This window comes from Convolutriloba macropyga, chromosome 1 (assembly GCF_964194025.1).
Source record: "Convolutriloba macropyga chromosome 1, txConMacr16.3, whole genome shotgun sequence".
NCBI classification, from domain to species: domain Eukaryota; kingdom Metazoa; phylum Xenacoelomorpha; order Acoela; family Convolutidae; genus Convolutriloba; species Convolutriloba macropyga.
The window spans coordinates 46,084,361-46,109,074 of NC_134468.1; the positions used below are offsets into that span (position 1 = coordinate 46,084,361).

At 33.8% G+C, this 24,714-nt stretch overlaps 1 protein-coding gene across 1 annotated transcript in view; it reads right to left on the minus strand.

Moving 5' to 3' along the window:
• LOC142349504 (uncharacterized) overlaps positions 1-24,714 on the minus strand; it is a 60,860-nt gene that overhangs the window by 22,948 nt on the left and 13,198 nt on the right. The window contains exon 2 of the mRNA XM_075401103.1: positions 6,113-6,313. Within this exon, the coding sequence (XP_075257218.1) occupies positions 6,113-6,313 (201 nt within the window). The remainder of the gene's footprint in view (positions 1-6,112; positions 6,314-24,714) is intronic.

A 24,714-nucleotide genomic window follows, 5' to 3' on the forward strand; every position in this document is an offset into this window, starting at 1 on the left:
TGTTTGTATGGTACAGGACTTCAGACAAATTCTCGATTGCAATAGTAAAGACCAGAAGCTGCCTGGGAATTGATAATGGGGTTTCAGCTACCCAGCCGAAGCACATTCTTCTCTCGTTTATAATTGGTACAACATCATTGAAATCGGGGAAGAATGAGTTGGCTTTGAGATTTTCGTTCAATTTCACAGATTTTATATTCATTATTCCAGCCTTTTACGGTGAAGACGGTTGAACTCCTAAATAAACTCAAGGTAAAGATGTTGCAAAATCTTGCTCCCTGAAGAATTAATATGCTATTTGCGAATGAGCACGACGATTATAATAGACATTTCTTCGTTTTTTTCGGGTCTGCTTTCATATTTTATAACAATTGATTTACCTTGAATGGGAAATTGGCGGACGTCTTGGAGATGAAGAATTTTCACTCAAAAATTTATAAATGACAACTTAGGTTTGTAGCAAATTGAGGTTGAAACTGTCTCCGGAAAAGAATGAAAAAATTAAATAGAGTTGACTTGTTGAAGAGAAGGAAAAGAAACACAATGAGTTGAACTTTTTTTCTACACTATAATAAAAAATGACATCTTTATGACAAAATAGTGACGTAATTAATACATTATTATGAGTAAATTTTCAATCACGTAAGCTGTGCATGCTTTGATAAAGTAAGAAAAATCATATTGTAAGTAATATGGATTATTTTTCCTTCACATGAGTTTAGTAACTCTATACAATACTTAGGTATCCGTTATTGTAGCAATCATAGGACGTAGCTGGACTAATCTTCGTTCCAACGAGGTCAATGGCCCTCATAATTGTTCCTGATTGTGAAGATAGTAGGAGGTAATCGTTAAATTACTATGATTAAACTGATACGTTTAATGATTAATTTTGGACAAAACATTAAACCTATATCGATCACCTGATTCATCTTCAAAAAAATGATGTCAAAATCTGATTTCTGTAAGGTCGCTAAAAAATTGGATTGTCAGGAAGAATTTAGATAAATACAGATGATGGCAATTTTGTCAATTTTAAACAAGTGGGTAGATTGGGGTATTTTTTTTTACAAGATTTAGCAATTTTGTGGTGAAAATGTGTTGGTTTCGGCAACATTTGTGGGCAGTTTTTGCTAGAACATGTTTTTTTTTTGGCAGGAATTATGTGTTTTCGGCAAAATAGAGCAGATTTTTGGTAAGAGTTGGGTATGTTTTTCCTGCAAATTGTTTAACTCTGGAAAAGAAAGGGATTGTTTTTGGCCTGCAATTGGTTCATTTTGGCAAGAATGAGGTAATTTTGGCAAAAATTTGGGTGTTTTGGCAATGATTACGTGTTTTTGCCAAGAATTGGGTTTTTTGGCAATAATTGTTCATTTTTGGCAACAATGGAGTTTTTTTTAAAGAATGGGTTTGTTTTGCCAAGAAATGTGTAATTATTGCAACACTTGGGTAATTTTTAGCAAAAATATGGTATTTACTTGAAAGAATTGGGCATTTTATAGCAAGAATTGGGTACTTTTTGCCAAGAATTGGGGGTTTTTTGGTAGGAATTGGGTATTTTTTTGCCAAGAAGTAAATGTTTTTAACAAGAATTGGGTGATTTCTCCAAGAATTGTGTAACTTCTGCCAAGAATTGTTTTTATGCAAGAATTGGGTATTTTTGGACAAGAATTGTGCTTTTTTGCCAGTAATTGGGTATTTTTTGGCAAAATTTTGGTATTTTTAGGTCAGGTTGCAAATTTTTGGTAAGGATTGAGTTATTCTGGGTTTTAGTTGTTTATTTTTGAGTTGCAATAGTTTATTTTGGGAAATAATTGGTTATTTCTGGGCTTATATTGGGTAATTTTTAGGTATTGATTGGGTATTTATGAGTTGAAATTAGCTATTTCCGGCAACAATTGGTTAGCTCTCGGCTTGAATTGGTTTTTTTTGGATGCATTGAGTTTTTTGGCAATAATTGAGTTTTTTTGACAACAATTGGTCATTTTTTGCTAGATCGGTATATTTTGGTAAGAGTTGTTTAAATTGGAAAAATTTTATAAAAACTGAAGAAAAGCAATAACTTGTTATTCTCCATCAAATTTTGTTTTATCGTTTCTTAATATTACGTTGAAAAACCATTAAAAAATGCTTTGGTTCATATAGCTTCAAAAAATTTTTGGTTTCAGGTTTGAGAATATAAAACTTCAAAATAGAACAAAGTTGTCCTCTTTTCACGACTTTTGCACTATGTCCATTGGGTTCTGCGTTAAAAATTACATTATGAAGATGTACTGTAACACTTAATTCCAAAAATATAGTTTGAGTCTTCAGGTTTCAGAAGATGAAAATTCAGAAAAACCGAAAATGTAACTTTTTAGGATCAAACAAATCACCATCCAATTTTTTGAATATAAACAAACCATAGACAGTTAATACAGCATACCATTCTCGGAAAACTTATTTTATAGTCTGAGGTTTAAGAAACTAAAACTAAGAAACCCAAAACTATACTCTATCATTAACCTTGAAATTACCATAATCGAATTCCACTTCGAAAAATACCCTATAAAGTTGTACTGAAATGTACATTTTCAAATAAAAAATTTTAGTTTTTGGTTTCAGAATCTGAAACCACAAAAACACAAATAATATTCAGTGCTCGTTTCCTGTTCTCTAGTATTTTCCATTAAAATCGTGCGTTAAAAAAGTTTAATCGATCATTAGAACAAATTTATCCGAATAACATTTTGCCAATTTCGGTTTTTTGAAACTGAAACTAACGAGAGAAACACCAAAAACTATCAAAACAAACTGCCAAAAAATGGGTTTCTTGCATGCTTTCACATCATGAGGACTAAAAAATTAGAAAAAAGATTAAACTTTCAACAAATTTTTTTCAAAAAGTATTTTTGAAAAACTTCCGATAGTTTGAAATTATTGAAAACAAAATTTCATTATTAATCGAATATTTAAAAAAAATTGATAAGTGAAAAAGTTATGCTTAAATGAAGTGTGTCAAAGTAAAAACTCTGCAGAGGGAATTTATTAAGTAGTTAAGATTATCTGAAGTGAATTAGAAAGGAAATCAGTTATCCCACTTGGACGCATTTCCCCCTGGTGGTTAATTATGATAAGATGACAGGCCTTTTGTTCTCTCACTTTTTTTAGGTACGTCTTTGGAAAAATGATGAAATTAGGCTATTCGTAATCTTTATACATAGGTACGTCCTTTTATCCCTTGTCTGAAACGCAAGGTACTTTTGATCATTACCCAGTTAAAATAATGCTGTCAGCAAGAAATCAACACAAAATAGGAAAAAGTTTTTTTCGGGATATTAGTTTTACAAAAAGCCATAGTCTTGTGTATGAATATAAAAAATCATTGCTACAACATATACAAGCCAATGACTAATTCAAATATCATAATTATTATCCGTGCTCAGCTTTGAGCGAACTATCTTGACTTTTTCGTGATGTAACTGATTTTAAATGCCAATATAAACGGCAAAGAAGAAATAATTCAAAATGCCCGTATGATTTAAAAAACGTTTAAATATTTTATGAAGCAAGCGAAACGAGGAAAACGCCAAATTGGAGAGAGAAAAGGAAAACACTTGATCAGTTCAGAAATTAAACATACTTGCTCGAGCAGGAAATTAAAATCGCAAAAAAATTTTATTTCAAGCTTCTTAATGAGTTGAAAGACTAAACTTCAAGTTGTACTTACATACTGCTTCTAAGCTCATGCTTCAAGGACAAAAGTCAACCAATAGATGATGATAATGAAAATCTTTTCAATTATTTCTACGCTACTATTGGATATAACATAAGTAAACACCTAAAATGGCCTTTCACTCCAAATTTTCCATCCGAAGGAACCTATATGTTTTTTCAAAAAACGACTAGAATAGAAGTGATAGGAATTGTGACGCAGCTGGACAACAAATTTTTGTCAGTCGATGATTTAAAAAATAATGTTCTAACTAAAACTTCGGTGGAAGTGATAATACATTACTTAGTCTTCTTGATCATTTTTTCTATTCTGAGGGCATTTTCCCAAAAGAATTGGCAACAGCAAAAGTTTTGCACCCTACGTAAAGGAGAATGCAGACTGAAAGAAAACAACTATCGGCCAATTTCACTTCGAAATGCCTGGAATTAAATTTAAGAGCGTGTTGTTTTTAATCGAATTTACTAATACTTTGAATCACGACAACTCTTTTACTCTAAACAATTTGGCTTTTGATCTAAAAATTACATAGTTGGTGCGATAGTAGAAATTACTGAGAAAGTGTCAATAGGGCAGAGCTCCTCAAACGTTTTCTGTTTTTCTAAAGAAAGCTTTTGACACAATTAACCGCGAATTTTAGTATATAAGCTAGAAAAATACGGAATTAGGGATAATTCTTTGAGTTGGTTTAAATAAAATTCACAAAATAGATACCAAAGAGTTTACGTAAATAGTTTATCATCAACTTGGAGTGAAAATAACCAAGGACTTCCTCAAAGATCAAATTAGGATCACCCATTATTATTTCTGATTTATATCAATGACATGCCAAACGTCTAAAAAAGAGTCAACATTTTTCTTTTTGCTGGTGATACAAATATCAAAAACATAGGATTTACTTCCAAAGAAAATGAATCAGATCTTGAGGCAATCAAAAATTGGCTCGAAAGGAACAAATTAGCACTAAATCTAAAAAAAAACAGTTCAGATAAATCTGAAAGCATTATCCGCAGACACGACATTATACCTGAGCTTCAATATTATACTAGTGAAACCATTGTGCAAACACTTAGGAATCAAATTAGATAAAAAACTCTCAATTCAGTCCCATATTGACTATGTGAAAGAAAGACTCGTTCGAAAGATGCGGAATTGTTTCTAAGCTCAGATACTATGTACAACAGAAAACCCTCTTAGAATATTATATTACTAATGTTGCTCCTATTTTGCAGTTTGGTGCTTTAGTTTATTGCTGCTGTAGCTACTCGTCTCTATAAATTATCTCTCTGTTTTTAAAAGAAGATAATTATGTTTATTCGCTTCAGAAAAAAAGCGATAACTGAGACGACTTATTTGCCAAGAATTCAATCTTAACTATTTATGAACTACACATTTACGAACTTCTCAATTTGTTCTGAAAGCTATAAAGAGTCAAAACACATATGATTTTTCACTAATCTTTTCACTTTCAAACATTCCTTCATAAGGGTAATCAGAAATTTCTATCTGAAATTGTTAGAAGAGCCCTTTTGTAAACGAAAAATCCATTAAACGATCCATTATGTAAACGATAAAAATTCATTTTCGTTTCGAGGTGCTAAACTTTATAACAAACTGATTAAAATTGGAGTTGACTCATCAGAGTTCAATTTGTCTTCTGGAAAGAAATCATCCAATTTTTGCAATGAAGTGAAAAAATTATTGTTATTTAAAAATTATGAACTAACAAGGTTCATATTTAAATAAACATCAACCATCTTAGATATTTGAAAATCAAAAATTCACCTTGAATGCCAAATGACGGCTAGTCAATCTCTGGATCATGTTTTATAGTAACAAATACTTTCCCCGCTGGACTTCGCAATAATTTCTTGAGGTATACATACTACTCCACTTGTTTGGCATTAATACTACTCCACTTGTTTGTTACTTCAAGATGCACTGAATTTAATTGATGCTAGGCATTTAATGCATTATACTTGTTGACTGACAATTGTTAATTTGTAATTAGTGGTAGATTGAAATAGCAGATCCGCATGATCTCGCTATCTGTCCTTGCTAATGGTTGATTTTTATCACAATTACGAAATTAATTCTTTCTTTCTTTCTTTCTTGGTATCAGCAATGCTGCCTATTCTGAGTAGTAGTCGAAAATTTCAACATATCAACAAAAAAACCCGTCAGACTATAGTGCCAAAAAGTAACCAAAAACTGACTTGTATGAGATAAGCGTAATATTTAAAAGGATGTTTTTCTGCGACCACGGTCCTCACTTTGTTCGAGAATTTCTATTCCGCGTCACGAAGTGTGCATGAAATGGTCTCTCTAAGCCGAGACGTCACTTAGGTATGGCCTCATTAGTAAACTGAATATCTTGAGTGGAATAATTGAGTGGAATACTTGAGTTTTTCTCGCAAATTCTGCAGCTCATTTTCTTTTTCCTTCCTTCCATTCTCCTCATCGGCCAGTTTATCCTTCAATGAGCCCAGAGTAGACTGCAGTTTGTCAATGTTCTGTCGCTCAGCTGCTATCTCCTCCTCCAGCTCTGCTCTGGGTTTTTCGCCTTTCTTTGGGTCGAAGTACTCCGTCATTGCGCTACTGCTAGAACATGAAATTAAACAAATGTTGATCTTGAATAGCTTCAATAAACATAGCAGAGAGATGCTGCAAACCGAAATAAGCCCACCCGAGAAAGGTCCTTCTTTGAAGAAAAATACCTTAAAAATCAAACTTAAAAGACAGTCAAACCCAGTATTCCCTTACTTCGCCCAATTTGCTACTTCTCTTGTCAGTAGTTATCTCAACATTCCTAATACTTTCTTCTAGTTTGTTAGTAAAAATCTCACACTTGGAAACTGCACTTGGTCATTGGATCCTGGAACGGATATGAAAATAGACAACATTTTTCAAAACGATAGTTGAATAAAAGTAAATCGGAGCAATGATACGACTTCCTTCATCTGGAGAATGTTATCAAAAAATAATTTTTAATAAATTTAATAACCGGGTCGAGGGGTCAGCAGCTGTAAGCGGATATTTTTGTAAGAAATCCGCTGAATGCGCTGAAATTATGTAAGACTTGTGCTGATTGCGCTGAAAATTGAGAATTTGGTGGTGAATCCGCTGAAAAAAAAATATTTCAGCACCTTTCAGCGCATTTCTTACATAAAATCAGCATATGATTATGCACGTTTCCTACATAATTTCAGCACTTATGAAGGTGCGAAATTCAGCGGATTCAGCGTTTTTCTTACATAATTTCAACACTTCTCTTGCAAGATTTCAGCATTTTTTAAGCACCTTTCTTACATATTTTCAGCACTTGTGAAAATTTCAAATTCCGCGGATTCAGCACCTTTCCTGCATAATTTTACTGGCAATTTCTTTGCTCACTATTGCTCATAAAGTAGTCAGCATGTAGGCTCCTTAACCTTTTGCACTTCTGAAGAGCCACTAATCAGTCAAAAATCTGCGTGGTTTTTAAATATGAAAATTCATTTTTTACCAACTGAAAATAGCAACTGAAAAGCGTCACACATTCATCATATCTAACGGAATGAAGATAATTATACTGTTATACTTAAGCTACCTGGTTTCATTCAATCAAGTAATTTGGTTGTATACCTCAGCTGCAATAACTGCTTTAAGAAGATGCTTAAGATAAGTGCTGATATTGTGTAAGATAAGTATTGGAAATTATGTAAGAAGTGCGCTGAGATTCGCTGAAAAACTATATTTTTCTGCAGTTAGATCTTAAATAATTATCTGCTTAATGTCCTGAAAAGTGCTAAAAATATGTAAGAAAGGTGCTGAAAATTCAACAGATTAAGCGGACTAATGTGTAAGATTTATTCTCTGAAAAATATTTTTTTCAGCGGTTGTCAGCACATTTCTTACATAAATTTTGACGAAATCCTCGACCCGGGAAGCTTTGAAAAAAGAAGAATTCTTAGCCTGAGTTTGCATCTGATCATTGCAACTCAATGAAAATCACCTGTGATAGTAATGATTGCGCTCGTATGATTTAAATAGATTTGGATTTTGATCTGAGCGGTGATAAGATTTCTATTTTTGTGTAACTCTTTGGCAGTTGGCACTAACTTAATCAAGTAGAACACAAGATGACGGTACCAGTGCTGTACCCTTAAAAATGAGTTTGGTCGTTTCGTAACAACATAAAATGCGCGGGACGTTCTCAAATTACAACGTTGTCAGCTCTTGTTTAGCTTGAGACGCAAAACTCGACTGAGATCAAAACGAACAAAATTGTTTTTTATATATTAATTTGAAACAAAATAAATGTCTCTTGCCTTTGTTTGCTGTCCAAGTATTCCACCACTATTTGCAAAAAATAATTTTTGGGTGGCTTTTTAAGGCATAATTTCAGTCCACCTGAAATTAAAAACGAACAGAGACAAAACAGAAAAATCACTTATTGCTTTTGTTTTGCTTAGATTGTAATTTTGCTGCTATGACTGGTATGAGGTATGTCTCTTTTAGTATTTTGTTTTCACCGTTGATAGACAAAAACTTTCCAGGACTGTTTCTTGTTTCGTTTCCAGTTGATAAGAGCTGTTCTGCTTCGATAACTGTTGATAAATAATTTGCTTGAATTGTTTTTAAAAATTGCTAGAACGTAGAGTTGCTTATTTAAAAATTCTCATTCTACTAACAAAAATAATCAATTTTTACAGGGTAGTTGTTGTTTGTCAACTAATTAATATGGCATTTTTGATAATTAAAAATTTTACCAAATTTCTCGATCGATTAAACAACTTTTGAAAGTCAAATTTGTCTTTAAAATTGCTCTAATTTTTTAATATTTTACATCCAAAAAATGAGTTATTTCTTCCTCAATTTGAAACAAGTTTACTCTTAATATGATGCACTTTAAATCTACGCAATATTTGTTTCAACCCAACTTTGTGTTGATTTACTGAACCGCTAAATCGTTTGATTTTTTGAAGTCCTGAATAATTTATACGCTTTTCACTATATCAGTAAATGCGGAAATTTTTCTGCATATCGATTTAGCTTGGTTCCACTAGAAGTTCTTATTAACGGTTAAACTGAAACTTGATACACCTTGATGAGAAACATACGTAATAATGGATAATGTTACCAAGATCTTGCCATGTAACAAGGCAAGGTAATATCAAGATATCTACAAATTTACGAGCTCTTTGGAGGCTGTCAAGAAACAAGATCTGGGCGAGATTTTCAAGAACGGTTTACTATGATATTGCAAGCTATATCAACTATTAACAATGCAATAGCACCCAAAAACAGGATACTGCAGGAAATCATAAGATTGAGCAAGTATATGGGAAAATCTAGTGAAACGAAACTTTGAGCTCACAGACAAAAATTTTGCTTTTTTGCACAAAGAATGCCCTCACAAAATCTGTAAAACTTCGAACTCTCGGCTTGCCGACAAAAAGGGGTTCATGTTGAATGCGAGACATTTAGGATCAAATATGAAAGAAGGATACTATAAATTAATGCTCACGACAACAAAATTTTCGGAATTTTTTGTTCCGACCCCACTTGTGGGGGGGGAACTATATACTCAACTGGGTTTTATTTTTGTTCAGTCAATTTTGGCCGATGGATATATTCATCGCAGAGAAATGTGAGTGGTATCTTTAAAAAGCTGGTCCAGCGTAGAATTCAAAATTAAAAAATTATTTTTGATTTTCGGTTTTTTCGAGGAGTTATCGAGGATTGAAGTTTTGTGTAAAACGGGATATTTGTTCTGTTTTAGTGTGATTTTTCTTCAAATTAAGATATTTTCTATAAAAAATAGTATTTCAAACTTTATTTTCTTGCAAAAAAATGAACCAATTTCTTGTTCCTAGTAGACTAAAAGCGATTAAAAAACTAGTTCTGGTCTCATAGGGAAGTTCACTATCAAAAGTTATCGAAATCTATTTGAGCTCTTTTTTTTATAAAACTTTTCTTTTTTTTTGCTTTTTTAAGTCACCTAGAGACAAGTCACTTTTCCTATCGAGGTTCCGTTGATGAAAAGTTTCTTTTACCGTCAAATGAAGCCCTGCGAACGAAAAAAAATGGTTTCAATGAATTGCTCATGTATTTTTTTAAATTCGACTCTGAGTTTTCGTAATTTTAAATGAAGTTTTGAATTTCTTTTCGAGCTTTAACTAATCTTTGGAGTCTTATGGCATGGATTCATTGGCTAACAGTGCATTATGTTCCGTAATGAGATTTAACTGAGCACATCTAGTGCTTCGAGTGGACAGCTAAAGGCTGTAAAGACTTTAAAAATAATTTTTCGAAATTTTTTTCGAACATTAACCAATCATCAACTTATTATCGTGAGCTGTAAGTCAGTCTCTGGGATGACAGCAACCTCTTCCGTCCTATTGTAGCCAAATTTTAGTTGGCGGTTTTATCTTCTAACTTTTAGTAATATGACTTCAATGACACAAGATTTCATAAATTTGTAAACAATTTTTTGGATTTTTCCGTATTATTGGTTACTTTTGAAATTTTATCACATTTTCCTAAAATTGACAGCTCCCATTGGCTTCAGGGAAACGCTAATTGGATCAGAGATAAAATTTTCAGAGAAAAGCTTATGGTTTCAATTGGCTTCGACCTTTTCTTCTTGCACTTCTCTACTGAGTTTTTCGTTTTTGCCTGATTTTGTTGTTGTCTTCATAGTCTTGTTGCGATGTCTTATTGATCACCTATGCATGTCAAACATTCCCATACTTCCATTGAAGCATATTTGAGCGTATTCTGTGATTTCCGTTGAAATTTATTGAATTTAATGGTTGTTAGGAACTTGAAAATAGTTTTTCGAAATTTTTTTTGAACATTATTCAATCTTAAAATTTTCGTGAACTGTTAGTCAGTCTCATTTTTGACAGAGCCCACTTGCTTTCTACTGAAACTAAAATAAATTTGGTGGGCGGTTTCATCTTCTAACTATTGATTATACGACTTCAATAACACAAGAATTCAAAATCTTAAATAAAAGATATTGGATTTTTTCTTACTATTGGTTACTTTTGAACTCTTATCACATTATCCAAACATTATACACTATATCCAGATAATATTCTAATCCCATTGGCGTAGAAAAGACATTCAGGGGATCACTGATAAAGTTTTCAAAGAAAAGCAAATGGTTTAAATGGCTTCGAAATTTTCTTCTCGCACTTTTCTACTGAACTTTGGTTTTCGCATGTTTTTGTTGTTGATTTCATAGTCCTAAGACTTATTTTGATCTCTTATTGATTATCTATGCATGACAAACATCTTCTATCTGCCATCATGTTATTTTTGAGCTTAGTTATTGACCTCCGTTAAAAGCTTTTGAGTTTAATGGCTGTTAAGACTTTAAAAGTTTTTCGAAATTTTTTTTGAACGTTAACCGATCCTAAACTTTTTTTCGAGGACTGTTAGTCGGCCTTAGTACTTACAGCATCTCTTTTTCAATTCTAATGCAGCCAAAAATATTCTGGTTTGTGGTTTTATCTACTACCCATTAGTTTTAAAACTTCAATGCCACTAGATTTCATATATTTTTTTTAATTTTTTTTATTTTTCAGGTACTTTTTCTTTTTTTAGGATCTTTTTGAAATCTTATCACATTATCCTCAAGCTGATAATTCCCATTGATATAATAGCTAATGATTTTAATGGTAGCAATAGTTTGTGTTTTCGCAAATCGTTTCTAATTTTTTAGGTTTTTCTCTAGTTCGTTTCACAAGGCTTACACTACCCAAAGACAAAACTTTTTGGTTTTGTAGTAACTTTTTAGTATTTTATCAAGGATTATTTAATTACAAGCAAAAGATTTTTAAGACTTTTGAAATTGCTTGGTTTAAAAAACGTTGATTAATTTTTGAATTTCGCCTCATTGAGCGATCTCTTTGTTGACTTGTAACATAGTCTCTTTAAGAAAACTATCCGTCCGCTGTATAGTTAGGAGAAATAAAATTTTAGTAATTAAGGTTTTATCTGACTGCATTTTGACGTTGTTACTATGTGCTTTTCAATTTAGGTATTCCGTTTTTGCCGTGAAGTTTTTGTTTTTGCTAATTTTTTGTTTTTTTTTTGTCTCGTAGTCTCTTTAAGGTCAGATCTCATTGGCGCTGTAATAAGGCATGGCATTATGTAACGATTGTTTTAAACTCAAACATCTATTTTTGTTATTTCTTCATTTGGTTGACAATTAAGTCAAAAATGTAGATGAGCTCGGGTCGGAACATCATGTGCGAACGCACATTAACGAGCCGCCTTGTTTGTGTAAATAAACGGAAATGAAGATGGACAGTACAACAAAATGCTAATACCACGTATTATTACAGCCAAAATTTGGTAGAGAAAATTGCCGTGATTAGTAGAGATATATCTTAGGGCTTATTTTTACTCTATATAAGCTGTGAACGCTTTGATTTTAAATTTTTTCTGATCGGTTTCAATGTACAAGAAAATTGATTTGAAAAATTGTTTTGTCTTATCATACTTGCTTTTCTATGTGTCAAGGTTTTTGGAGATCAAGATCTTAGCAATTTAAGCCAAGATAATTTCTTGACATGTCTTGATAGGTTATTGTCAAGATCTTACCAAGGTTTTTCCATTAAATTTTTGGCTGTCAAGATTTTTTACTTGCTTTTCTATGTGTCAAGGTTTTTGGAGATCAAGATCTTAGCAATTTAAGCCCAGATAATTTCTTGAAATGTCTTGATAGGTTATTGTCAAGATCTTACCAAGGTTTTTCCATTAAATTTTTGACTGTCAAGATGTTGGCAAGGGGCATCAAGTTTTGTTTCACTGGAAAAATGAATTCTTTTGACAGCTCTATTAACTCAAAGTGAAAGAGTAGCATGATTTGCTTTTGGTCAGTGTTATACAACAACCCATACCTAATTTACCTTTATACCTAGATTTATTTATTTTTAACCGTGTTGCCATGCGCATAATGTTAATTCACTATTCAATCAGACTAAGCACACTCGTTGTTCTGTACGAATCTTGGTGGGAAACCTTCTTGCTATTTTTTTTGCCATTAAAAATATAGGTCTACAAAATCTTAACATTCTGACTTAGCCTGAATTAGTGTTGGTCAAAATATAAAGAAAATAAATTCACGTGTAATTTATAGATTCTCTAGATATAGATCTTGACATATGAAAAGAATGTAAAAATCTAAGGAGTGTCATTACCCGGACTTAACTGTGAGTCGAATTCAGTACTGAATCAGTACAATTTGCATCATGCATTTTTTGAGGATCATTACTATGTACATGTCACTTCTGGGCATGGTTAGGCTGTAGTTTAATCAACCTAATGAGTCATATGCATGCAAATTTTATGCACATGCAAATTCTTTCTCGCCTAATGTATCTTACATGTACATGTACTTGCAACAGACTGCTCGTAAGATGCACATAAGTGGCGCCAATCTAATTTTGATCTGGCCAGGCGTAATTACAAACCACTTGAGCGTGAACAAATTCAATCTGCTAAGGCGAGATAATTGCCCTAATTGTTCTCGCTCTACTCGCTCTACTCGCTCTATTTGTATTGTTCGCGCTATAACTCTTTTATTAAATCCACTCGCATCTCTCTTATTAAATCCATGCTCATCACTAGTGAGCTCATCCTTTGAGGGAAATCCATGCTCATCACTAGTGGAAAAAGGAAAGGAAAAGGAAAGGGAAAAGATATGAATTTATAAATGAAGGATTTATAAATGAAGGATTTATAAATGAAGGAATTTATGAACGACATGAATTATAATTGATAAATATTAGTTTTAGTTTCATTCGTTTTAGGTTCCAGTTCTGTTCTCTGTTCTCCGTTTGAACTGGCTTCCGTTAATCTCTTTAATACCCAAATAATGCTTTTATTGTAACGTATTTGGCTCTGTCAGCACCTTCTTTAGGACGAAGAACAACCTGCGGAGTCACAGAATACAATGGCTATCGAGTCTCACCCTCAGCCACTGTGGCTCACCTGTTCCAGATGCACGTGACGTGTTCATAAATGACCAGAGACGCTGCCCAATGTCTCGGAGGTCCTCGTAAACGACGAGTTGAAAGCATAACTCTGAAACAAATTTGAAAACACAGCAGCACCGATAGTTCCAAATGCATGACTATAAGTGTAAACAAAAGCGAATAACGTCGCGCTCTCAAACGACCGGCGGGCTGTTGGCCACCTGGGGCCGGTGGGGGGGGGCAACAGTGGGTTGGGTGGGACAGTGGGTGGGGGGTGGGTGGGAACAGAAGGGTGGCGGAGGGGCAACAGCGGGGGCGGGACATCAGCGGGGGCGGGGGCAACAGTGGGGGGGCAACAGCGAGGGGGGGCAACAGCGGGGGCGGGGATTGAACTCAGAAATGTTCCTATGAACTCGGAAATGTTATAAAGTGATAAATGGAAATGTTATAAACTGTTATAAACTGAAATGTTATAAACTGTTAAATTAAAACAACGTAAATGGAAATGTAAATTGATCAGTCACGAGAATATTATGGAATATTATGGTCATTCAGTAGCACAAAAATCTTTGAGAACAGAAAGTATCAACGCCGCAAAATGGCGATAGCCCTCTCCAAATCTATCAAAGTGACAGTCCCAAAAATCTTCCCTTTTAATGATACGAGTTCCCTTTAGCTGATGACCTAGTTTGTTTCCTAAGAACATATTATTTTTCGAAACCAATTCTGCTGGCAGATATTTTCGGCGCATATGACCGGCAAACATAACCTCGGTTGGCCATATGGCATCTCGAAATTACTTGTATTTATTGCAAATATAGTGGATTGATTTCGTTTTGGCATCATTGTCCCCAACAATAACAAAGACATGACTATATGTTCTGGCTTTTTTTGCGAGGGACATTAAATGCTCGCAACGGCGACCACCTTCTCCGTCGTAGTAAGGGCTAGAAAAAACAATACTTTTCAGCTAAAAAACATTTTTCATCCCAGAAATTAAGCAACTTTACCGGAGTTGTTGCAACCGCTCGTCTTGTTCGAGATATGGTTTGGCATCGCGTAGATGTGAATCTCCAATTACTAAGATCCTGATCTGTCAAAAAAAAACATTTAAAAAACTTTCGTATGTTCGGTATCTTAGATTTGGTACGTTCGGTTTAAGACGTAAGAAAATTTCGGTATGTTCGTTTTCTTGGATTTTCATTTTCTGAAACCAAACGTAAGGAAAAACCGAACATACTAACGCTTTTTTACGTGGAAAACAAAAGGTAGGTCTCATGATCTGCCCCACCCCCGTAAATAAACAAATAGCAGTTTTTTTACATAAGTGAATAGGTGTGTGTGCGTGTGTGTGTGTGCGTGCGTGTGTGTTTTTGCGTGCGTGCGAGTTTGTGTGAGTTTCCGTGCGTGTGTGTGTTTGTGTAATTGTGTGTGTGTGTGGGTAGATGCGTGTGTGCGTGCGTGTGTGTGGAGAGTGTGGTGTAAGTGTAGTGTGTGTGTAGTGTGAGTGTGGTGTGTGTGATGTCTGTAGTGTGTGGAGTGTGTGCGTGTGCGGTGTGTGTGTCGTTTGTGGTATGTGTGTGGTGTGTAAAGTGTGTGTGTGGTGTGGGTGTGGTTTATGGGATGTCTTTAGTGTGTGTGGTGTGTGTGGAGTGTGTGGTGTATGTGTTGTGTGTGTGGTGTTTGGTGTGTGTCTATGTGTGTGTGTGCGTGCGTGTGTGTGTGTTTGTGTGTGTTTGGGGGGTTGTGTGCGTGCTTGCGTATGTGTGTGTGTGTGGGTGGGTGTGGTTGTGTGTGTGTGTGGGTGTGTTTGTGTGTATATGTGTGTGTGTGCGTGGTTTCGTGGGTGCATGTGTACGTGTGTTTGTGTGTGTGTGTGCGTGTGTGTGTCAGTGCATGTGTGTGTGTGTGTGTGTGTGTGGGTGGGGGGAGGGGCATGAGGACAAAACGAAGAACAGATGAGAAGAATTATTTCTCTCTCTCTTTATCTCTCGGCCTCTGGCTCTCTCTCTCTCTCTCTCTGGCTCTTTGATTCTCTCTTTCTCTTTCTCTCCTCCACACACACACACACACAAACACAAACATTCAAAAACACAAACAGACGCACACATACACACACACGCAGACACATACACACATCATCACACACACACATCCACACAAACACATATCCACACAAACACACACACACACACAAACACAAACATGCAAAAACACAAACAAACGCACACATACACACACACGCACACACATCCACACATACACACACACCACACTCACATCACACATACACACATATTCTCTCTCTCTCTCTCTCTCCTTCACACACACACACAAACATGCAAAAACACAAACAGACGCACACATACACACACGCACACACATACACACATCAACACACACACATCAACACAAACACACACACCACACACATCACAAATACACACACATATATTCTCTCTCTCTCTCTCTCTCTCTCTCTCTCTCTCTCCTTCTCCACACACACACACACACAAACATGCAAAAACACAATAATGTGGATTTGCTTTTCCTTAACTCACCTTAGCTAAGACTAACTTTACCTGAACTTTACCTGAAAAGTTAAGGCCTCACTACTTTAAAAAGTACCTTAAATTTTACTCTAAATGGTCTTGTCCAAACGTTTTGTTCCAATAGTCAATTATTAGCACGGACCCGAGTATCATAGACTTTCAGTACTGAATCAGTATATTCCATTAGTAAAACGGCGAATTAGTACTGATTCAGTGACCTAGGATGTTACGAAGAAATTAACTACTATGAAAGTAATTACGAAAAGAACTGGAATTAAAATGCAAAGCAAGTCCAGTGACTTGATGCCTTTTTTCATTGGGTCTTTGAAAAAAAAGAAAAACATGTTAGGAGCACCACAATAGCAGAAATCTGTTGAAGCAGCTGAAGCAAAAGCTCTGTTGATTTGCACAACAAGTTCAGTAACTTAATGCAAAATGGAGCAGCTAAGTATCTATCAAGAGAAAAATCCGAAAGTATAGCCCTTTATTTGAAATAGGCAAACCAAGCCCAGTGACTTGATGCCTTTTTTCTTATTAGTTTTTAAACAAAAACAATAATTTGTCAGAGGCGCGACATATATTTTTGAAAATTCGGAAATGAACTCATTAAATTGATTGCATAGCAAGTTCAGTAACTTGATGCGGCTGTTAGGAAGGAATTAACTACTATGAAAGTAACTACGAAAAGAACTGGAATTAAAAAAAATGCAAAGCAAGTCCAATGACTTGATGCCTTCTATTATTAGTTTTCAAACGAAAACGATAATTTGTCAGAGGCGCGACATATATTTTTGAAAATTCAGAAATGAACTCATTAAATTGATTGCATAGCAAGTTCAGTAACTTGATGCGGCTCTTAGGAGGGAATTATCTTCTATGAAAGTAACTACGAAAAGAACTGGAATTTAAAAAAAATGCAAAGCAAGTCCAGTGACTTGATGCCTTCTATTATTAGTTTTCAAACGAAAACAATAATTTGTCAGAGGCGCGACATATATTTTTGAAAATTCATAAATGAACTCATTAAATTGATTGCATAGCAAGTTCAGTAACTTGATGCGGCTGTTAGGAAGGAATTAAATACTATGAAAGTAATTACGAAAAGAACTGGAATTAAAAATACTGCAAAGCAAGTCCAGTGACTTCATGCCTTTTATTATTAGTTTTCAAACGAAAACAATAATTTGTCAGAGGCGCGACATATATTTTTGAAAATTCGGAAATGAACTTATCAATTTGATTGCATAGCAAGTTCAGTAACTTGATGCAGCTGTTAGGAAGGAATTAACTACTATGAGACTAACTACGAAAAGAACTGGAATTAAAAAAAGCAAAGCAAGTCCAGTGACTTGATGGCTTTTGTTATTAGTTTTCCAACGAAAACAAAAATTAGTCAGGGGCGCGACATAAACTTTTGAAAATTCGGAATTGAACTCATTAAAATGATTGCATAGCAAGTTCAGTAACTTGATGCGGCTGTTAGGAAGGATTTAAATACTATGAAAGTAATTACAAAAAGAACTGGAATTTAAAAAATGCATAGCAATTTCAGTAACTTGATGCAGCTGTTAGGAAGGAATTAACTACTATGAGACTAACTACGGAAAGAACTGGAATTTAAAAAAAGCAAAGCAAGTCCAGTGACTCGATGCCTTTTGTTTCTAGTTTTCCAACGAAAACAAAAATTAGTCAGGGGCGCGACATAAACTTTTGAAAATTCGGAATTGAACTCATTAAAATGATTGCATAGCAAGTTCAGTAACTTGATGCGGCTGTTAGGTAGGAATTAACTACTATGAAACTAACTACGAAAAGAACTGGAATTAAAAAAAAGCAAAGCAAGTCCAGTGACTCGATGGCTTTTTTCTTATTAGTTTTTAAACAAAAACAATATTTTGTCAGAGGCGCGACATATATTTTCGAAAATTCGGAAATGAACTCATTAAATTGATTGCATAGCAAGTTCAGTAACTTGATGCGGCTGTTAGGAGGGAATTAACTACTATGAAAGTAACTTCGAAAAGAACTGGAATTAAAAAAATGCAAAGCGAGTCCAGTGACTCGATGCCTTCTTTCTTATTAGTTTTTAAACAAAAACAATATTTTGTCAGAGGCGCGACATATATTTTTGAAAATTCGGAAATGAACTCATTAAATTGATTGCATAGAAAGTTCAGTAACTTGATGCGGCTGTTAGGAAGGAATTAACTACTATGAAAGTAACTACGAAAAGAACTGGAATTAAAAAAAGCAAAGCAAGTCCAGTGACTCGATGGCTTTTTTCTTATTAGTTTTTAAACAAAAACAATATTTTGTCAGAGGCGCGACATAAACTTTTGAAAATTCGGAATTGAACTCATTAAAATGATTGCATAGCAAGTTCAGTAACTTGATGTTGCTGTTAGGAAGGATTTAAATACTATCAAAGTAATTACAAAAAGAACTAGAATTAAAAAAATGCATAGCAAGTTCAGTAACTTGATGCAGCTGTTAGGAAGGAATTAACTACTATGAGACTAACTACGAAAAGAACTGTAATTAAAAAAAAGCAAAGCAAGTCCAGTGACTCGATGGCTTTTTTCTTATTAGTTTTTAAACAAAAACAATATTTTGTCAGAGGCGCGACATATATTTTTGAAAATTCGGAAATGAACTCATTAAATTGATTGCATAGCAAGTTCAGTAACTTGATGCGGCTGTTAGGAAGGAATTAACTACTATGAAAGTAACTACGAAAAGAACTGGAATTAAAAAAAATGCAAAGCAAGTCCAGTGACTTGATGCCTTCTATTATTAGTTTTCAAACGAAAACGATAATTTGTCAGAGGCGCGACATATATTTTTGAAAATTCAGAAATGAACTCATTAAATTGATTGCATAGCAAGTTCAGTAACTTGATGCTGCTTTTAGGAAGGAATTAACTACTATGAAAGTAACTACGAAAAGAACTGGAATTAAAAATAATGCAAAGCAAGTCCAGTGACTTGATGCCTTTTATTATTAGTTTTCAAACGAAAACAATAATTAGTCAGGGGCGCGACATAAACTTTTGAAAATTCGGAATTGAACTCATTAAAATGATTGCATAGCAAGTTCAGTAACTTGATGTTGCTGTTAGGAAGGATTTAAATACTATCAAAGTAATTACAAAAAGAACTAGAATTAAAAAAATGCATAGCAAGTTCAGTAACTTGATGCAGCTGTTAGGAAGGAATTAACTACTATGAGACTAACTACGAAAAGAACTGTAATTAAAAAAAAGCAAAGCAAGTCCATTGACTCGATGGCTTTTTTCTTATTAGTTTTTAAACAAAAACAATATATTGTCAGAGGCGCGACATATATTTTTGAAAATTCGGAAATGAACTCATTAAATTGATTGCATAGCAAGTTCAGTAACTTGATGCGGCTGTTAGGAAGGAATTAACTACTATGAAAGTAACTACGAAAAGAACTGGAATTAAACAATGCAAAGCAAGTCCAGTGACTCGATGCCTTTTTTCTTATTAGTTTTTAAACAAAAACAATAAATTGTCAGAGGCGCGACATATATTTTTGAAAGTTCGGAAATGAACTCATTAAATTGATTGCATAGCAAGTTCAGTAACTTGATGCGGCTGTTAGGAAGGATTTAAATACTATGAAAGTAATTACAAAAAGAACTAGAATTAAAAAAATGCATGGCAAGTTCAGTAACTTGATGCAGCTGTTAGGAAGGAATTAACTACTATGAAACTAACTACGAAAAGAACTGGAATTAAAAAAAAAGCAAAGAAAGTCCAGTGACTCGATGGCTTTTTTCTTATTAGTTTTTAAACAAAAACAATATTTTTTCAGAGGCGCGACATATGTTTTTCAAAATTCGGAAATGAACTCATTAAATTGATTGCATAGCAAGTTCATTAACTTGATGCGGCTGTTAGGAAGGAATTAACTACTATGAAAGTAACTACGAAAAGAACTGGAATTAAAAAAATGCAAAGCAAGTCCAGTGACTCGATGCCTTTTTTCTTATTAGTTTTTAAACAAAAACAATATTTTGTCAGGGGCGCGACATAAACTTTTGAAAATTCGGAATTGAACTCATTAAAATGATTGCATAGCAAGTTCAGTAACTTGATGCGGCTGTTAGGAAGGATTTTAATACTATGAAAGTAATTACAAAAAGAACTAGAATTAAAAAAATGCATAGCAAGTTCAGTAACTTGATGCAGCTGTTAGGAAGGAATTAACTACTATGAGACTAACTACGAAAAGAACTGGAATTAAAAAAATGCAAAGCAAGTCCAGTGACTCGATGCCTTTTTTCTTATTAGTTTTTAAACAAAAACAATAAGTTGTCAGAGGCGCGACATATATTTTTGAAAGTTCGGAAATGAACTCATTAAATTGATTGCATAGCAAGTTCAGTAACTTGATGCGGCTGTTAGGAAGGATTTAAATACTATGAAAGTAATTACAAAAAGAACTAGAATTTAAAAAATGCATAGCAAGTTCAGTAACTTGATGCAGCTGTTAGGAAGGAATTAACTACTATGAAACTAACTACGAAAAAACTGGAATTAAAAAAAAGCAAAGCAAGTCCAGTGACTCGATGGCTTTTTTCTTATTAGTTTTTAGACAAAAACAATATTTTGTCAGAGGCGCGACATATATTTTGGAAAATTCGGAAATGAACTCATTAAATTGATTGCATAGCAAGTTCAGTAACTTGATGCGGCTGTTAGGAAGGAATTAACTACTATGAAAGTAACTACGAAAAGAACTGGAATTAAAAAAATGCAAAGCAAGTCCAGTGACTCGATGCCTTTTTTCTTATTAGTTTTTAAACAAAAACAATATTTTGTCAGGGGCGCGACATAAACTTTTGAAAATTTGGAATTGAACTCATTAAAATGATTGCATAGCAAGTTCAGTAACTTGATGCGGCTGTTAGGAAGGATTTAAATACTATGAAAGTAATTACAAAAAGAACTAGAATTAAAAAAATGCATAGCAAGTTCAGTAACTTGATGCAGCTGTTAGGAAGGAATTAACTACTATGAAACTAACTACGAAAAGAACTGGAATTAAAAAAAAGCAAAGCAAGTCCAGTGACTCGATGGCTTTTTTCTTATTAGTTTTTAAACAAAAACAATATTTAGTCAGAGGCGCGACATATATTTTTGAAAATTCGGAAATGAACTCATTAAATTGATTGCATAGCAAGTTCAGTAACTTGATGCGGCTGTTAGGAAGGAATTAACTACTATGAAAGTAACTACGAAAAGAACTGGAATTAAAAAAATGCAAAGCAAGTCCAGTGACTCGATGCCTTTTTTCTTATTAGTTTTTAAACAAAAACAATAAGTTGTCAGAGGCGCGACATATATTTTTGAAAGTTCGGAAATGAACTCATTAAATTGATTGCATAGCAAATTCAGTAACTTGATGCGGCTTTTAGGAAGGAATTAACTAATATGAAAGTAACTACGAAAAGAACTGGAATTAAAAATAATGCAAAGCAAGTCCAGTGACTTGATGCCTTTTATTATTAGTTTTCAAACGAAAACAATAATTTGTCAGAGGCGCGACATATATTTTAGAAAATTCGGAAATGAACTTATCAAATTGATTGCATAGCATGTTCAGTAACTTGATGCAGCTGTTAGGAAGGAATTAACTACTATGAGACTAACTACGAAAAGAACTGGAATTCAAAAAAGGAAAGCAAGTCCAGTGACTCGATGGCTTTGGTTATTAGTTTTCCAACGAAAACAAAAATTAGTCAGGGGCGCGACATAAACTTTTGAAATTTCGGAATTGAACTCATTAAAATGATTGCATAGCAAGTTCAGTAACTTGATGCGGCTGTTAGGAAGGATTTAAATACTATGAAAGTAATTACAAAAAGAACTAGAATTAAAAAAATGCATAACAAGTTCAGTAACTTGATGCAGCTGTTAGGAAGGAATTAACTACTATGAGACTAACTACGAAAAGAATTGGAATTAAAAAAAAGCAAAGCAAGTCCAGTGACTCGATACCTTTTGTTACTAGTTTTCCAACGAAAACAAAAATTGGTCAGGGGCGCGACATAAACTTTTGAAAATTCGGAATTGAACTCATTAAAATGATTGCATAGCAAAATCAGTAACTTGATGCGGCTGTTAGGAAGGAATTAACTACTATGAGACTAACTACGAAAAGAACTGGAATTAAAAAAAAGCAAAGCAAGTCCAGTGACTCGATGGCTTTTGTTATTAGTTTCCAACGAAAACAAAAATTAGTCAGGGGCGCGACATAAACTTTTGAAAATTCAGAATTGAACTCATTAAAATGGTTGCATAGCAAGTTCAGTAACTTCATGCGGCTGTTAGGAAGGAATTAAATACTATGAGACTAACTACGAAAAGAACTGGAATTAAAAAAAGCAAAGCAAGTCCAGTGACTCGATGCCTTTTGTTATTAGTTTTCCAACGAAAACAAAAATTAGTCAGGGGCGCGACATAAACTTTTGAAAATTCGGAATTGAACTCATTAAAATGATTGCATAGCAAGTTCAGTAACTTGATGCGGCTGTTAGTAAGGAATTAAATACTATGAAAGTAACTACGAAAAGAACTGGAATTAAAAAAATGCAAAGCAAGCCCAGTGACTTGATGCCTTTTGTTATTAGTTTTCCAACGAAAACAAAAATTAGTCAGGGGCGCGACATAAACTTTTGAAAATTCGGAATTGAACTCATTAAAATGATTGCATAGCAAGTTCAGTAACTTGATGCGGCTGTTAGGAAGGAATTAAATACTATGAAAGTAATTACGAAAAGAGCTGGAATTAAAAGAATGCAAAGCAAGTCCAGTGACTTGATGCCTTTTTTATTATTAGTTTTCCAACAAAAACAAAATTTCTCAGAGGCGCGACGTACATTTTTGAAAACTCGGAAATAAACTCATTAAATTGATTGCATAGCAAGCTCATTAACTTGATGAGGCTGTTAGGAAGGAATTAAATACTATGAAAGTAATTACGAAAAGAACTGGAATTAAAAAAATGCAAAGCAAGTCCATTGACTTGATGCCTTTTTTATTATTAGTTTTCCAAAAAAAACAAAAATTTTGTCATAGGCGCGACATAAACTTTTGAAAATTCGATAATGAACTCACTAAATTGATTGCATAGCAAGTTCAGTAACTTGATGCGGCTGTTAGGAAGGAATTAAATACTATGAAAGTAATTACAAATGAACTGGAATTAAAAAAATGCAAAGCAAGTCCAGTGACTTGATGCCTTTTTTATTATTAGTTTTCCAACGAAAGCAAAAATTTCTCAGAGGCGCGACATAAATTTTTAAAAATTCGGAAATGAACTCAATAAATTGATTGCATAGCAAGTTCAGTAACTTGATGCGGCTGTTAGGAAGGAATTAAATACTATGAAATTAATTACGAAAAGAACTGGAATTAAAAAAATGCAAAGCAAGTCCAGTGACTTGATGCTTTTTTCATTATTAGTTTTCCAACGAAAACAAAAATTTTGTCATAGGCGCGACATAAACTTTTGAAAATTCGGAAATGAACTCATTAAACTGATTGCATAGCAAGTTCAGTAACTTGATGCGGCTGTTAGGAAGGAATTAAATACTATGAAAGTAATTACAAAAAGAACTGGAATTAAAAAATGCAAAGCAAGTCTAGTGACTTGATGCCTTTTTTATTGTTAGTTTTCCAACGAAAACAAAAATTTCTCAGAGGCGCGACATAAATTTTTGAAAACTGGGAAATGAACTCATTAAACTGATTGCATAGCAAGTTCAGTAACTTGATGCGGCTGTTAGGAAGGATTTAAATACTATGAAAGTAATTACAAAAAGAACTAGAATTAAAAAAATGCAAAGCAAGTCCAGTGACTTGATGCCTTTTTTATTGTTAGTTTTCCAACGAAAACAAAAATTTCTCAGAGGCGCGACATAAATTTTTGAAAACTGGGAAATGAACTCATTAAATTGATTGCATAGCAAGTTCAGTAACTTGATGCGGCTGTTAGGAAGGAATTAAATACTATGAAAGTAATTACAAAAAGAACTGGAATTGAAAAATGCAAAGCAAGTCCAGTGACTTGATGCCTTTTTTATTGTTAGTTTTCCAACGAAAACAAAAATTTCTCAGAGGCGCGACATAAATTTTTGAAAACTGGGAAATGAACTCATTAAATTGATTGCATAGCAAGTTCAGTAACTTGATTCGGCTGTTAGGAAGGAATTAAATACTATGAAAGTAATTACAAAAAGAACTGGAATTAAAAAAATGCAAAGCAAGTCCAGTGACTTGATGCCTTTTTTATTATTAGTTTTCCAACGAAAACAAAAATTTCTCAGAGGCGCGACATAAATTTTTGAAAACTCGTAATTGAACTCATTAAATTGATTGCATAGCAAGTTCAGTAACTTGATGCGGCTGTTAGGAAGGAATTAAATACTATGAAAGTAATTACAAA